This window comes from Lingula anatina, chromosome 2 (assembly GCF_051362555.1).
Source record: "Lingula anatina isolate TDL-2025a chromosome 2, LinAna3.0, whole genome shotgun sequence".
Lineage (NCBI taxonomy): Eukaryota > Metazoa > Brachiopoda > Lingulata > Lingulida > Lingulidae > Lingula > Lingula anatina.
Window position 1 is genome coordinate 9,428,574 of NC_141768.1, and position 17,153 is coordinate 9,445,726.

The following is a 17,153-nucleotide window of genomic DNA, read 5'->3' on the forward strand; positions in this document are numbered from 1 at the left end:
ACTGCTTTTCTTTTGTGCTGTGAAGGAACCAAATACAAACCGTAACTGAAGTTTCACTCAAGTCAAAGTAAAATAAAGCATTTTTCACATGAAATTCGTTCACAGAATTTTAAGTCACTTTTATTACAAGTTTTTCCATTCTTCACAATATAAAATGTGTTATTATATGGCTACATTTGTGCCAAGTCAAAACCAAACTGTTTTCAGAAGTAATTTCTAAAGTACTGTCATTGTTGTTCCAACTTTGGGGAGGGGGGGGAGGAAAGAATTTTTTATGTATTACCTATTTATCATTTTCCTCAAAACTTTTATCCATAAAATTTACAATGTAGCAAGAAAAGCCTCAAGTACCCCTTCACAGACATCAACGAGTTTGCTTTAACAGAAAAATTCAATTATAATTATTGAAAATGTTATAATTCACATTGCACATGTATGAGCAAATTGCCTTGCAGCAATCAAATACTCCGAAACCAAACCACAAGTTAATTACAGGACTGGGAAGAAAAAGATATTGGTTTCTCTTTTAACCACTGAGATCTTAAGTGACTCTTTTAACCACTGAGATCTTAAGTGACTATCTACAATGACATAACTGTTGATACTTGTTAACTTTCACAATGAGAGCACCTCGAGTAGATCTGCACCTGAAGATCTGAAACTGCTCATAACTGACCAATTAAAAAATACCTTCAAAATACCAACTGTTATGGTTAAAAGGCATCTTGGTAGTAGTAGTATAACAATGCAGGTAAAATAACAATTAGCCATGCAAAGGACCCACGTTCTAGCATATTCTCCCCATGTTTCAAAAAGTTCCTCTCTGAATTGCCCTTGACAGCAACATACACACTGCTCCTATTTAAGTCAGCAAACACCAAGCAAGGTCATCCTTGTTGAAATCTCAGTTTCCTGAAATTCCATGTGTTTATGGCTTTGGTGCCAAGCTTCACTTTTGTGAAATTTCTCAATCCTTTGTTACAGAAACTGTCTATAAAAGGAGGGACCATTTCTTTTCCACTTGGTGCACTCAAATCTTGGTTTACCTTTTTGCATATCTCTGAATATAGTCTCTTACTTTATGTTTGAAACTCTCCTGGAAAAAATCATAAAGTAACCATTTTAATTTCACTTATTCTACTACAGTATAGTTAATTACCTTTTCCAAGGAGGTTATATTTTCACCCCTGTTTGTTTGTTTGTCTGTCTGTTTGTCATCAACATAACTCAAAAAGTTACAGACGGATTTTGATGAAATTTTCAGGAACTGTCAGAAGTGGGCCAAGGAACAGATGATTAGTTTTTGGTGGTGATCTGGATCAATAATCAATCAATAATCAAAAATATCGAAAATTTAGGGGTTGGAGACTTTGTTGCCTTGGCGGAGGTCTGCGCTCTCTGAGTCCTTTTCTAGTTTAATACATACTGTTACGATGATGACATACTAAAATTGTATCTACTGCTAGTACCTAATGAAGTATATGATGCACATTCAGTTTCCATCACATCCACTTGATTTGTTAGATGATTACTTTGAAAAGAAATGCAGGTAAAATTATTTTGATCTGTTTTACAGAGTGGCTATATGTGCTAAAAGATGTTACTCACTTTGTCTCTCTCATAATGTTCTGCTGCCTCGACATTTAATGGGTCATCAAAATTAAGGAGGTCCTGTACAGGAACAATAACAGTTCATTATTTTTAAAAACGACTCACAGGGTACAAGTTAAAACCTATTATAGACATATACACTGATTTTAAAAAGTGAATCTCAAAAGTGAAAAGTGACCGTCAAAAGAAGAAAGTCAAACAAAGTACAAAATTGTCTTATAACTTCATCATCAAACGGATTTGAAATATACTTACAGAAAATAGTGAATTTAGCCCCCATATGACATCTTTTAAGTGTCTTGTAGGTGCCCATCCTTTAATAATAATAATAATAATTATTATTATAATAATAACATATTTGCTATGTCAATTTCATAAAAATTTTAATTTGAATAATTTGACAATTTATTTTGTGCACATAAGAATTCAGTGAATAACATATCATCAATTTAGAAAATTAGAGTAATTTTTCCACCTTTACCCAAACTGTAGACCTATTTCTTAATATAAACACAGCAGAACACCACCTCCTAACCATGAAAATGTCAAATTCTAACAAGAACTAAAAATTAAAATCTTTCTTTAAGTTTAAGTCTACGTTCAATCATTGCGAAAGTTATCAGAATCCCTATCAAATCACATAGATAAGAATAATATAGAAGCAAACAGTTTTATAGGATTTTTTATTAGAAGCATTTCTTACCCATGCTATCTATAGAGTTGGTTCGTAAAAGACTAAGGCAAACTTCTCCATCCTCTGTAATATTTGGATGCCATATTCTAGTATTGCATCTGACAGTTGGTGGCTAAAAAAAACAATTCATAGTCTATTTATTGAAGATCAATATGTTTTGTACAGTATACCTGATAAGTGATAATAGATGAAAAACAGAATACATTTCACTTAAAACACTGCTTGGTTTATCAAAACAGAAGAAACGCCATTATGGACCTTAGGTACTGTACATATACCCACAAGTTAAGCAGTCACAAGTCTTGATCTATTAGGAGCCAAGAAGAACTAACAGAATCTGATCTGTTAAAATTTACAGATGAGAAGCAGAAGCCCTGAAGAAAATCAAACAGAAGTTTTAAAAACAACCACTCCTCAACTTACCACCATGTTATATTCTTCTGGAACATCTATAGAAAATTTATATTTCCCACCAGCATAAAAACCATCATCTGGTGTGATTGTTAATGAAAATTGATTCAGTTTGTTGGGATCTTCAAAATGTACTTTACAGCTTTTGGGCGTGTTAAGTTCCATTTCTTGTACCTCTGAAAACATGTTTTTAAAATATTACAATTTTATACTGAAAAAAATTTAATGTGCTTACATAAACTTTTTCATTCACTTTGGAAGAATGGGTGTGGTTACAACATGTTTCTATTTAGAAAGTAAATTACTGCAAAACAACAATAACAAAGAAGTGTAATTCATCTAGAATTAATAAAACATTGACCAACCTTTGACCAGCAATTTATCCCTGATGGAGACTCTCCGCCCACAGCTGTCATCAGAGGCCCCTCCCGCCTGCTGTGCATGCTGCTGCTTCAGTTTCTTTGCAAGAGTGATCATCTCATGTGGCTGGAAACCATAACAGTTAATGCTACAGATCTTCATCATTTAATACATGAAGGTAAAAATTATATTCATTATATGTCATGATACATATTTTATGCTTTTTTTTCAACTCATTTAACACAAACAAAAGTTACTTTGTTTTATGCAGTCTCCTCTGTCCACTTTGTTTGCATTTTTGTTGTTCTGATACTTCCCTATAACTTGATTCTACTGAAATTTTATTTAAAATATAATTTAAAAAACTGTATCATACATACATTTTACTTTATTAAAATAAATAGTTATTAGAGATGAAAATGTTCTTTGTTCTGGAGGGCTATTTGCACTTAACATGCCATAATACCAACTTCATCCTTCAAAATCTTTCTCCGTCATCCTTGTTGTACATGTATCTGTGACACGTTCTCTAATTTTTGAATAAAATATCCTATAATTTCTTAGTTTCACTGTAGAACCTGAAGGGATAGCCCAAGTGTTATGTCTCTAGCACTCCTATTCACATTTTATATTATTCAGCTAGCTAGGGTCAGAGAAGCTGTTGATGCCAAGAAAAAACTGTCCATTTGTTGTTTTATCAAAGGTGAGTTTGATATATCTGGGTCCTGTCAATACTCCCCGGCACGCTTAATCCTCCGTACCAATAATCCCCCTTAGTAATTTTTTGTATCGGTGCGGGGGAGTATTGGTGCGGGGACGTATCGACATGTAACCGATATATCACAGCATTTATTAGGATAAAAAAAGGCCCTTTGTGACGAAGAGCTAGTGGTCAGATTTCCTCAAAACTCTGGGACAAATTCTCTGACTTTTCATCAGGGTGGGACACTAACTTGAAATTGCAAGGGACAGGGCATATTTAAGGCATGTGTATAATCAATTAAAAGTTATTTTTGTCGGATTTAAAACAAGAACAGCCAAAGTTAAGATTAAGAGATTAAGATAATTAAGATAAGAGTTTATTCAGCCATTAATATATAAATATAAAATTCATATAAAATGGAAATTGGACTGCTATTCGGGTTACAAATTATAAATAAATAAATTATAAATTTCCATTTTTGTTGTTAAAATAAGACACAGCAGATGGGTAAAAACTCTTTAAAAAACCTTTTAGATCCCTTAAAAGTTAAAAGCCTGCAGTTGCTTGGTAAAAATTTAAAAAGCCCATGTGCGGGGTGGGTATAGTCAGACATGATTTTCTCTGTTTTTGTTACTGATCTATTAGTATAGATGGCACCTAGAGAGGGGAGTTCCAGACCGATGATTTTGCCGCACGTTGATGTGACCATATCTAGACGCTTGCGTTCTTTTACAGTGGCCCGCCCATACCATACTATGATTGCAAATGTTAATATACTTTCTATAACGCATTTGTAAAAGTTTGCTAAAATCATTTCATTTGAAGTAAAATCCTTCAACTTTCTTAAAAAATATACCCTTTGCCTCACTTTTTTTAACTGTTTGTCTATGTGGTCCTTCCATGTAAGTGAGCTATTGAATTCTACCCCCAGCAGTCTAAAATTGGCTACTTGCTTTACTGCAGTACCACTGATATGAATGGGTTCTTTCACATTTCTATTCTTTCTGAAGTCAACAATCATTTCCTTAGTCTTCTCTACATTCAGTAAAAAATCGTTGTCTTTACACCATTGTACAACTGAGTTGACATCGTTTCTATACCAGGTCTCATCATTATCACTTATTAAGCCAATTAAAGTGGTGTCGTCTGCAAACTTCACGATGCAATTACTCTCATGAGATGAAACACAATCATACATGAACAAGCTGTACAGACATGGTGACAGAACACAACCGAGGCGCACCTGTATTTAAAACCACAATATCAGAAGTGCTTGTACCCACTTTCACAGCTTGTCTCCTGTCTAATAAAAAATCTAAAACCCAACTGCATAAAAATGAAGGAAATTTCAGTTCGTTTAAAAGCTTAGCATAAAGTTTTGGTGGAATAATGGTATTAAAAGCCGAGCTGTAGTCTATAAATAAGATCCATGTATGTGTTTTTCTTATCTGCATGTTCTAAAATGTTGTGTATGCACATACTAAGAGCGTCATCTACGCTTCTATTGCGTCTATATGCAAACTGAAAGGGATCAAGTGTCTCTGGTACAATGGTTTTAATATACGACAGAACAAGTGGAACATACTGCTCAGTTTTATAGATCTCGTGCACCTATTCTGCTCTGAATGTAGCACAATAGTAATAACATATAAAACCGTAAAACTATATGCTAGTCAGCATGCGACTACGTCCTGATCACCCAGTCTTGATGTACATGTAATGGTACATGTATATGTACATGTAGTAGAATGATAAATGGGACACCGTACCCTTGTCTTGGATATAACAATTCTTTTTAGTTTCAGAGCAAAGTTACAGTTGTATTGAAAAGTTATAGACAGATGAAACCTCATGTTTTACAGCTATATAATATTTGGCTTACCCCATGAATACTGGAAGGACCTATTGGCTGACAAATCTGATTTAGGCATCCAAGCTCGCACGATGAAAACAAAGCTTGACGGAAGTTACGATGTGCTTAGATCCATGTAAAAAAAGATTAATTTTTGATAATAAAAAAAAACCCAAAATTTTTCCTTTTGTCATCTAAGATAACAAAAGGTTAAATTTAAGTGCTGTTTTGTTAATTAAGCAGAATTTAAAGAATAAAGGCCGATATTATTACTGAGTTTTAAGAGGTTATAAGCGTCAAATAAACATGGCGGCTTCCAGTTTCGAGTGGCCTTGGGAGTATAACTTTCCACCGTTTTTCACGTACGTTTCAAGTGATAACTATTCCCATTATTAAGTCACAGCCCAAACAGTCTGATATTAATGGTTTTTGATGAGGCAGTTTCACATGTTGATTAAGTCAGTGTTGTGTACTCTGAATTGTCGCTTTTTGCAAATTTCTAATTCAGTTAATTTGGAAATGTCTCAGATACAATGGACATTATTCATTACTCTGTAATTCACTGCATATTATTGAGAAAAAAGTATGTTCAATAATAGTGGTATGATTTGTATTGCCTGATTACTTTGCAAGTGCTCTACCACTGAGCTATCAAGCCTGGGTCTACCCTGCTAGTCAGTACATAGTACTGCATATCCTTACTAGTAATTTGGCATCACAGAACAGTCACATCACAGCACAGTAATCAGACAGATGTGAAGTATACAGAGCTTTTACTTGAACAAAATAATTTTAGCATCCAATTTATGCAGAAAACGCTAGGTCTGTCATTGGAAGGTATGTGATGTGTATATTACAGTATATGCCCTTACTAATTAATGCTTAGAAATTTCATAATTAATAAATGCCTGCTAGGTGAAATGCACATCTTTGAAACATTTTCACAATTTTGGTTATAAAAACAATGTTGATTTGAATGCTAATTAAACTGACAAATTGTATGATTTTAAACACGTTGAGTGCCTAAACCACTCATACTGCAGTCTGCAAGGCTACTAGAATAAGTTAAATGGAAAGCTCTTTTGAAAACTTACAAAAAAAAAAAAATCCCTGCCCATGTTAGACCACTAAATTCACACATTATGAAAATTCTACTGCTCCAAACAAATTTTTACTGGCTGGTTTAGGACCAGGGGCAAACTGAAGGTATATTCAGACTCAACTGAAGCTAAATTTTATATTTGAACTGGATTACTAACTACATGTAGAGCATTAGAGAAATAATGGGCATTAATGGTTATGGCTGCTGTCAAAGATATTGAAAATTAATAAAAAATTTCAAACAGGAGATAAAATCATTCATATAGGTAACACATACTGTCAAAAGATATGGTCCTACTCTTGTAAATTAAGTCTGTGGAAGAAAATTTAAATAATTGAATCTATCTTGCATCTTTTCACATTTACACTGTTCCAAATAATTGTTATTGGGAACAGTGTTAATGTGAAAAGATACATTTAAAGCAGTGCATGTTCTTTGTATTATAAACAGTGTGATTTATGCTGTGGTAATATGATGGATAGACTTTCTTTTTTGAAAAGAGACATATAATATGATGATTGATTTATGTAATGTCAAATTTTATTATACTTATTATGTAAAGAAAGGTTTTTATATCCATCTGATAAGAACTTTATATCACATTCTGCATTTGCACTGTAGAGGTGAGTGCACACATTTGTTATTCTGGCTAAAAACAGGTTGCTTCTAAAATTGCAACCCAAAGTATAAATCTTAGTTTTGTGTTCATAATTATTAATGAGCTATCAGTTGTGTTTTTGTCCATTTCAAACTAAAGTCATTTCAACTTACTTGGGGACTTGCGTTATGGGGAACCAAATTGATTTTTGGCTGCTCTGTTCAAAAGCACAGCCATGAAAAAATAAAGCTCATAAGTAAAAAAAAAAAAAAATTAGTGGAAAAATAATAAGTGGGTTGGCATTTCATTATGTCGTCTCTTTTCATAAAATGAAAATGTTTCAAGAAGAATATTCTCATCTTTTAAAGTTGAATTAAAATGTAATGTACTTTCTTTTATGTTGCAATGTTCAAGGGGGCTGAATGACACGCTGAATAATTTTATTGCTTTTTGACTTAGAAAGAGGTGTTAGTACCAGGTAGTTTGTTGGTTTTATGTAAATTAAGGGGAATGCCTTTCAAAGGCGCACACCTTATTGCCTTTATTAAATCATTTTCCTTTTGTCAAATTATTTAATATTGGCAGGAGAAGAAAATACTTGGGATATGGTCCAGTACATACTGTAACTAGAGAGAAGGAGCTAAACTTGATATATACAAATATTAATTACCTTTTAAAGTACATTTTCAAGTGATTCAAAAAAGAAGTTGGTAATATTTAGTTAGTTCTTATGCACTGTTATATGGTTAAAATCAAAACACAGTTGAGATATAACAACTTCCATCTTTCCTTTTCCCCTAGAATAATTTCTGTGTTTCTCTTTTCCCTAGGTTACAGCCTAATCTTGACACCCGCGAGAAACAGTTGCAGTCCTGGTGCAGCCTGATTCTGTCTTATCAGAAACACATCAAGTCTCACACTCTGGATGTGGTAGAGATGCAGACCAGTTCACTATTTTATAACAAAAGTATAGAAAGTATCCTTTCATTAATTTGTGTTGTCCTTTCACCAAGTTCTTACCAACTTGAAATTAGTGAAAAGAGCTAAAAGTGTTTTTTTTTGTATTTTCAGTGTTTGCCTTAACTAAATTTTCTCAGGAAAATTAAGTTTAGAAAGTATATATTTAATTTTAGACAGATTAGAAAAAAAAGGTAAGTCAGCTTGTATAGAATTATACCTGATATATATTACATTGACATATGGAAATTTGCATACATGTACATGTAGCTTTATATTGGTCTTAGTACTAATTAAGCTACTTGGTGACCAAGTAACTAAGTTACTTAATGAGAGTCATTTGATCCTACTAGTCAATGTCCCTACAGTAAGGCTCTGTTCACAACCAAGTTGATCTGCGTACTGACTGAGCTACAGGGAAGGTGCGTGTGGGAGGTGGAAATCCATTAGGGGGTTATGCCACTTGCTTTCAAATGTGCACCATATTTGATCTGTGGCTCAGTTAGTCTGCAGATCAACAAATCCATATGAGGTCAGCTTTGAGGAGGGGGGGTCTGCATCAGTGATCACCATTTGGTGATGTCAGAGCTAGATCAAATTAAAAGTTTACCGCCAATGTCCAATACACCTGATTATAATAAATATATATAGTAAACATTCAGTTTATTAATTTCTATATATTACACACATATTTACACACGTGCTCTGTAATTTTTTTCTGAATAGTAAATATTATCACTTAACAGATATTGATTTAATAAACATTAGATAATTGATTAGTTAACAAAATGAATTCGCTAATGAACCCATTCAGTTAAAGGGTAATTGATGTGATGTCAGTTAATTACTGCTTCTCCCTACAGTATTTGAATGGATATATGCATCATGTATACCTCCCAATAGTAAAAGTATATATGAGTGTATGTGTGTGTGTGTGTGTGTGTATGAATTAGAATTGCCTTGGGGAAATCAACCAAAGGCATAATTACTCTTATACTGTGGCTTAGTTTCCCATGTTCAGGTCATTTTAAAACTAAATAATAGATACACTTACAGGTCCAGAGGTGCGTTTCTATTATTGACCAAGAAGTGCATTTTTTTTACTGGCTTTGAACATGTCAGTCTTGTTTAAAATTTTTCTTGTGACCATAGATCTGAATTATGTTCTGGGTATTGGCTATTGCCATCTTTAGGTAACACTGCTTAAATTGCTTTGAAATGAAGGGCATGCAAGAGAATTACACATTCCATCTTTATTTCTAATTTGTGTTGGCAAGCAAGTTAGGTTTTTCTTTCATTAGTATGGAGAATGGTTCTTTTTGTATTCAGTTCAGTTGACATTAGAGAAGTTTTATGGCACCATATTTATATTACTTTTATACTGACTTGGTAGCTCTGTTAACCTAGATAAGCAGTATAACATTGAAATACATATCCATTATCAGATGTAGTGCAGTAATATAACTCTTTCATTAATTGCCTCTCTTGGGTTTTTTACAATTTCATTTGGTTTAATACCTTTTGACTTGATATGAGTTTCACTCTAACATATTTGTCATCATACACTTAAACATTTGACATCATACTCTATTGAGCAGTCAAGACTTCATTGTCCATGTTGTTGTGATTGCCCATGTTGCTGTGTATTGTCCATGTTACTGTGTATTGTCCATGTTGCTGTGTATTGTCCATGTTGCTGTGCATTGTCCATGTTACTGTGTATTGTCCATGCTACTGTGTATTGTCCATGTTGCTGTGAATTGTCCATGCTGCTGTATTGTCCATGTTGCTGTGTATTGTCCATGTTGCTGTGTATTGTCCATGTTGCTGTGAATTGTCCATGCTGCTGTGTAGTGGGTGGTATCAGTGCAGGATTGCAGAGAGACAGATGATGTATAGATGGTTGACTAATGTTAATTAATAATGTTTACATGACCCTGTAAACACTGCACAAAATAGACTTGATACTTCTGAAGAATTCTTTTGTTCCTAGTTGATAATTAATTTTGTTGGAGTAAAAAGGACATGGATTTAACTGCTGTCATTAATTTGAGGAAATAAATTACAGTTTTCATGACCTGGTAACTACAGCTTGGAAAAGACCATTTTTTAAACAAATGTCTGTGAGTTATTTATTTATTTTTTTTTTCTTTTTTGTTAGGGTTATAACCCTAAAACTAAGGACTCTAAGGTGAATACAAACATGCCTTCTGAGTCATGCTGTTTAAGAGTGAGAGAGGTGGAAAGTTGAACTTGGGGCAGAGAAGAATCATAGGGGAGGGATTTTGCTTTCAACAGCCTTACATGAATTTATGATTGGATTACCAAGAACAAAAAATATCATATACATTTATCCTGCAAATTAGGAATGCTATGGTCATTCAACATTTCCATTTGTTTTCTTGCCAGTATATAGTGCTAGCAGTAACCATGCCAGTCCTTTCTTGGAAGTTCAGATTTAGCTAGTTTTAGATAAAAGAAAAAGACATTACAACCACAAATAATAAAGAAAACATTTTCATAAAAATTGACTTATATTGTGGAATTTTTCAACAGAAAATTGTCATATTCAAGCATGTATTTTTGAAGACAGGAAGGTTTTTTCCTAGACCCCAATGGCCATCAGCCCAGATACACATAGCTTTCAAGGAGGCTGATTTGATGTCCTAAGAGACTTAAAAGGTGCTAGAATCGGAGTTAAATGGGGCGAAATTCTATGCGCTGTTAATTCTCTCTCAGAAAGCAATACAAAGTGCAAAACATAGTTAATTCATATTGTTGTACAATAGACCAAAATTCAACAGATCCCCCTCTCCTTTCTGACAAATCCCACATATTTTGTTTGATTTCATGCTACTTCACAAGACTTCTTGGCTTTCTCAAGTGATGCTCTTTTTTTGCTGTATTACCATTTTTTACTCCCTTATCTATAAATAAAACTTAAATTTTCTTTCTTTCTTATTTTAGAAAAAAATACTGTTTTTGATTTTTTTACAGAGCCACCCATAGCCCTTTAGGATCTGTTACAGTTCAGACCAAACCATTGTATAAATCAGTTATAATTCTTATTTTTCATGAAGGCCACATTGAATGGTTGGACAAAAGTAAAAAGCAATGCTACCTCATGTGGAGAACACCACAGGAATGGGGCAATACAATCTACAAATGGGTAAGCTGTAACTTTTTCTCACAGTGACAATTTTTTTAAACTCAATGCACTGTAAAAAAAAAAAGAAACAAAATATTAAGATGACACATTGGGACTCAAATTAGCAAAAGATGAAAAACTTAATGAAATATGACCAAAGAAAATTTGGAAATCCAGAAAACCTGGGTATATTGTTTTAAATCAGTTTAAAGGGTGATGATGATAGTGGGCATTTTGGAAATTGTTAAAAAAGAGCACACTACCATGGCGTGCTTCTTACTCCTCTGTACTTGCAATCCTTAGCTTGCATGTCACGGCGTGACCTATGTACTGCCAACATGTAAGGTAAGAAACTTATTCCAGGGCCATTTATTTCAGCCTGTGGCATTGCATGAAGGAATTTATATATAAGTATTTGAAGAACATCCTGGAAGAATAAACAGATGTTTAAGAAAAGTAACCAGTATTCAGATCAAAATTCCCCAACATTGATAAATCTATTCATGCCAATCATTTATCTTCTAATGAATTCTTTAAAACTAATGACTATAGTTTTTAAGCAGGGGTTGTAAGTTCATTCAAAACATTAAGCTGTTTTTTTACAGGGAAGATAAAAGGCAACAGTAATGTTGCATACAGTTATCTGTTTTCTCTTTTTACAGTTTCAGCAAGAGCAAAAAGAACCCTACTCTCATTTTTTTTCTACAGATGACACAAAGGCAGACTTAAAGGGATAATAGCTCTTCGTTTTGGCCAAAAAATTAATTTTCCTGGAGTAAACAACAATTTTCTCATACTTACCAGTGGATAATGAATCCATTTTTGCATTTAAAGTTAGTCCCTGTTTTTTTTCTAAAAAGTTTTTTTTGTTATAATCCCTTAAGAGATTATAACATAGTATAGCCCTCAGTGGAGGTCAAGTGGACAAGCTCAGATATCGGCCTAATAGCTATAACTGCCGTTTTTGTGGTACAACAGAATATATTATATTTCTATGGGTTGTTCACAATGTTTTTATTGAGAAATATAGATCTCATACAAATAGTTATTATCCCTTTAATTTTAGTAACCTTTTCACTGTTCTGTTATTTTTTATGCAGAAAACATACATCACTGTTCAGATTGCTGTGCCATTTTCATTAATCATTTTCACTTCTAGCACACTGGGGAGACGTGTAAAACTGGATGTCATGACAGTCTGTACAGTAATTGATGAACTACACATGTGCTTAGAAAAATACACACGTATGTGTTGATAGCAGTATCACCTTATAACAAAGGCTCTGAAATATTTAACATACTATAGGTGTATATGTAGTACATAGTGGGTGTAGGGGAGGGGGGTCTTAAGATCAGTGGTCCTTTATTTATTTTATAAACCTGAATCAGTCCATCTTGGTTGTTTTAGGCTTCGTTCACATGCAATGTCTATTTTCTAAATTCTATTTTCTATTTTCGGTATGTCTTATGATCACGGTCTGTGCACTGAATATCCCGCGGCGTAATTACTGGCAGCGCGAGCCAGTTACTATAAGTTACTATAAGTAACTGGCTCGCGCTGCCAGTAATTACGCGGCGGGATATTCAGTGCACAGACCGTGATCATAAGATAGCGCGAATAGAAAATAGAATTTAGAAAATAGACATTGCATGTGAACGAAGCCTTAGTCTTGGGCCCCTAATGCACTAACATGTACCGGTATACATGTGTATTAAGAATGTATTACATTCTTCTACGTACATGTATCTATACACTGTCATGTATTATGTGAACTCCCTAAGATGATGCATGTACTGGTATGATATTGTACTCTGTTATGTTACTTACCAAAAACCAACGGAGTCATGCTGGTCATAGTAGAGGAGGAAATGTTCTGTTAATTTATGGCTGAATGATATATAGTATTGGACACTTCAGGCGTAAACTTTCCCTCTCAACACTATAACTCAGTATAATCTACTCTGTGACAACCTGGGGTCAGACATGGTCTGGGCATTACCTCCACTGTCAGGATGATGCGTACCTTATGAAACCTCTGACCTGGCAGCTAATTGCCATCACTATTTAATTGCTGAATGTTTTGCTTTCTGTAGGATGCAGAAATTTATGGATGTTCAGCGCTGAGTTAGTTGGATTGGTGTATTTAATATATGATTGTATGTCTTGACAGCTTAAAATAGGAGACTCTTTAATTGATATCATGTTATTTGCTTATATATGATTATAAATATTTTGCCAGGCATTGTATTTACTGTATTTGAGATTCTGGTGTAAATAAATATTCATAATCATTCCTGTCCACTTCTAAACTTAGAAATACCAATGAAAGTAGGTTTTGTGGTCACATTTTTCTTTCTTGAACTTTCTGGGTTAATGTGAAGTTCTTACATTTCCTCATTCATAGCAGCATGAAATGCAATTTTAGATCAGAGGTAGTTTTTTTAACTGAAAAAGGGCGCATGCACACAGGGTACTTAAAGAGAAAACACTAACATTTAAGACAACTTCAGCCCCTTTCACTCCCTTTGATGATAAGAATGTTGCAGGGATCAGGTGTGTGTGTGTGTGTGTGTGTGTGTGTGTGTGTGTGTGTGTGTGTGTGTGTGTGTGTGTGTGTGTGTGTGTGTGTGTGTACAGACAGAGAGAGCTGAAATGTGGAGAATTAGATATATCTTAATTGTTTGAATCACAAGGTGGTAAGAAAACTGAAACCTTTTCAAGTCCAATTTATAAAGAGGCCTGTAGTCAGGTTCATGTATTATGATGCATGGATTTTTACTATCTCTTGCTGTCACTTATGTTTAACCATGAGATGGGGACTGAGCACTGGGGGACATATCAGTGTGAGCAATTAAAGAAGATGCATATGAAATCAGCTATGGCATATCATTTCAGCTTTAATTGTTATAATAGATTATCTGACCTCAGGTAGCCAGCCAGGCACTAATACAAGCTATAATTATCATGGTAATGTATGTTATCTCCCCAAGTGACCCCTGTGTAGAGGGAGGGTAGGTTCTGCCTAGCTGATCTGACCTTGTCTATGGCCTGGGCTGACAGATTGGTATTGTTCTGGGGATCTTTGAAAATTAGCAAGGCCTGAAATGTAGACAGCAAGGTGTGCTTTAAATATGGAAGCACTCGACTACAGGCACCATGCCAAGTGGCAGTTTCATTAAGTCTGTGGGCCTTTTGCAGACTTGTAATTATTATCATGTTGCTACCGGTATGTTGATTTCAATGCAGGTTTGATGTATTGAACAATTGTAGCAAAATAAACTAATGTTTGTTGACATCTTGGAGTTAAAGAGGCTGTTAATTCAAATCGGATGAAGGTACCTTGGAACACCAGGGTAATTGTTATTTTTATTGGACAAACCTCCATGTTAACAAGTGACAGTTTAGGCAGAAATATGTTAATGATCCAATATTTCAAGAGTAAAATTGGGTCGTGCTCACAACCAGTTGATCCGTGGACTAACTAGTCCCCAGATTAAATATGGCATGACCCACTTAAAAGCACGGCGAGATTTTATTGCTCTGCTCCTGCTGGGACAATGCATGTGAGAGGCAGAAATCTGTTGTCAAGTGCACACCATATTTGATCCGCAGACATGTTAGTTTCAACTTGTTGTGAACGTAGCCTTGGTTATGTATAGCCAGTTAGGGCTGTGCACACCACATTGTTATTTTGATGTGTAATTACAGATCAAAATAATAACAGATAAATCAGTCATTTAATGCAAACTACTATTGACCAGTGTCATATAGAATTTAATGTTACTAGTATTTCAAGCAAGACACACAAAAACTTCAAAAAAGCTCCTTCATTTGTGTTTTAACTGACACCACTTATACCCTAGCAACAAGTAGTTAACCCTTTTCTCCTATATTAACTCCCAAAATAGCTGACAGTTGACTGCTGTATGGGAAGGACTAGAGTACCACAACATTTCAACATTTCAGAGATAAACTAAGAACTAACCACATTTCAGGTGTGCATGTTGAATGTTTATGGGTGAACAGTTGTAGTTTGAAATTTGTGAATTTGTATTTTGGTAAATAAATGCACGATATCTGTTATGTGTTTTCAGGCGAAGGAAGCAGGCCTGGTGAACACAGTGTGCACATTCTATGAGTTGACTGATGGGGATGACACGGCTGGGCAAGGTAAACTAAATCCAATGACTGATTGTTTGATTTTTAAGTGTTTTTCTTTTCATTACCCCCCATATTTTACCTACAATGTCTACAGAGTTTGGTGATCCCCATTGGTCATCCTGAGCATTTGAAGTGGTCACTGATGTCCCATATGGTTGCTTACATAACTGACAGAAAATTAGAATTGGATTTTTCGTTGAAATTAACACACGGGGAAGTTCAAATTAGCTTTGCTCCTCTATGTGTGTGTGTGTGTGTGTGTGTGTGTGTTTTTTTTTTTTTTTTTTTTTTTTTTTTTTTTTTTTTTTTATTAACTACCAAAAGGGCTGTGCACTTTAGATCATTTCTTAAATTTATAAGCAGTAAAATTAATCAGTGGTGTCTGGTTAACAGGAAATAAAAGATCGTTATCTCGATATGTTTGTAAACAAAAAGCCATTTATTAACCACGTGCCTGGAGGTGAATGGTATTTACATGTGATCATCCGAGCGTGGTTCTTGGAAAATGTTAGGGAAGACATTTTACTATGGGGTATTAGGATGGAGGTGTGGCAAGAATTTAGACATTTTACCACAATAGTCGTGTGCTAGTATTTCATATTTTAAAAAGTTTAAGAAACAAATACAAGTTGAATGCACATAAAGAGAGTTGTGCTGAACATAAAGTTGATCTTTTCAGAATTCCATGGACTGGAGCCCGACCTTCTGGTGAAAGCACTCAAGGTATTAGAATCACAAGGAAAGGCAGAAATTATTGAGATGGACGAGAGCCGAGGAGTGAAGTTCTTTTAATGTACGTGCCAAAACTGCGACACGAAGACATTTTCGAATAAGAAAGTTCGCTGTATCTATTATGCAATGGCAGTAATAATACCTGGTGAACAGGATGTAAATGACCCGCGCCAGGGTGGCAGGAAGAATCGTGCTCACGGAGGAAGGGTGCATAAAGCACCCGTTTAATGATTAAAGTATCACGAAAAGAAATTATGAAACTGCAGCTTCCTTTTTTCATGCACATTGAGATAGGCACGTGGCACGTGTACTCTTTACTTGCGACACGGCCATATGTGAATGCTGCTGTGCTGTATGTGCCACTGATTATGAAAACGTATTTACAGTACAAATTGAGTTGACACGTAGGGCCTACTTGCTTTTACCTTTACAACACATATGTCGTGGATTCTCAAGAGCTTACCGGTATTTCATGATAAATAACATGAATCTAAGCAAAATAAGGAACAGCACTGTTAATGTCACCGATTAAATAAACGTGCAGAATTTTTGAATAAATTTTAGTATAAAACACGAAGCTTAAGTTGTTCAGGAAAATATTGTATCTGGTCAATACAAAGGTGCAACAAGAAAAGTGCACACGAACGCGCTTGTAATATTTTTATGCAGAATAAATCAAGTAAAATTGTCGTTGTTTTTAGCAGTGAAGTCTTTTTTTTTAATATGACTTTCAAGAGCTTTAAGAGAAGAGACAAAACTGGTTTGCGAAAATTCAAATGTGGAAATAGTGTTAATGATAGGTTCTAGAGATAAACGTAACGTT

The 17,153-nt window shown here is 34.5% G+C and overlaps 2 protein-coding genes across 3 annotated transcripts; one reads left to right on the forward strand and one right to left on the reverse strand.

Annotated features, from left to right (window-relative positions):
* Positions 1–80: 80 nt before the first annotated feature.
* Positions 81–5,832, reverse strand: LOC106163766 (NEDD8-conjugating enzyme UBE2F). Its single transcript, XM_087004288.1, has 7 exons — positions 5,662–5,832; positions 3,082–3,202; positions 2,729–2,892; positions 2,315–2,417; positions 1,867–1,925; positions 1,609–1,671; positions 81–1,096 (listed from the first exon to the last, which is right to left on the reverse strand). The coding sequence occupies exons 2-7, from the start codon at positions 3,191–3,193 to the stop codon at positions 1,043–1,045; spliced, it is 555 nt and encodes a 184-aa protein (XP_086860414.1). The 5' UTR covers positions 3,194–3,202; positions 5,662–5,832; the 3' UTR covers positions 81–1,042.
* Positions 5,833–5,914: 82 nt separating this feature from the next.
* Positions 5,915–17,019, forward strand: LOC106163312 (vacuolar protein-sorting-associated protein 25). 2 transcript variants are annotated; one of them, XM_013540871.2, is made up of 6 exons: positions 5,915–5,993; positions 8,162–8,307; positions 8,429–8,482; positions 11,369–11,457; positions 15,532–15,607; positions 16,278–17,019. In XM_013540871.2, the coding sequence occupies exons 1-6, from the start codon at positions 5,938–5,940 to the stop codon at positions 16,388–16,390; spliced, it is 534 nt and encodes a 177-aa protein (XP_013396325.1). In that variant the 5' UTR covers positions 5,915–5,937; the 3' UTR covers positions 16,391–17,019. The 2 variants fall into 2 exon arrangements, with proteins under 2 accessions (XP_013396325.1, XP_086860415.1); XM_087004289.1 differs by lacking the exon at positions 5,915–5,993 and adding an exon at positions 6,049–6,089.
* The last annotated feature ends 134 nt before the right edge of the window (positions 17,020–17,153 follow it).

Excerpts from the sequence above, each read along its gene's own strand:
- LOC106163766 (XM_087004288.1), bottom strand. The coding sequence starts at position 3,193 with ATGATCACTCTTGCAAAGAAACTGAAGCAGCAGCATGCACAGCAGGCG. Across the intron at positions 1,926-2,314 it reads CAACTCTATAGATAGCATGG|GATGGGCACCTACAAGACAC; the intron begins GTAAGAAATGCT and ends TTATTATTAAAG. Across the intron at positions 1,097-1,608 it reads AACATTATGAGAGAGACAAA|GAGAGTTTCAAACATAAAGT; the intron begins GTGAGTAACATC and ends GATTTTTTCCAG.
- LOC106163312 (XM_013540871.2), top strand. The coding sequence starts at position 5,938 with ATGGCGGCTTCCAGTTTCGAGTGGCCTTGGGAGTATAACTTTCCACCG. Across the intron at positions 8,308-8,428 it reads TTATAACAAAAGTATAGAAA|GAAAATTAAGTTTAGAAAGT; the intron begins GTATCCTTTCAT and ends AAATTTTCTCAG. Across the intron at positions 15,608-16,277 it reads GGATGACACGGCTGGGCAAG|AATTCCATGGACTGGAGCCC; the intron begins GTAAACTAAATC and ends TGATCTTTTCAG.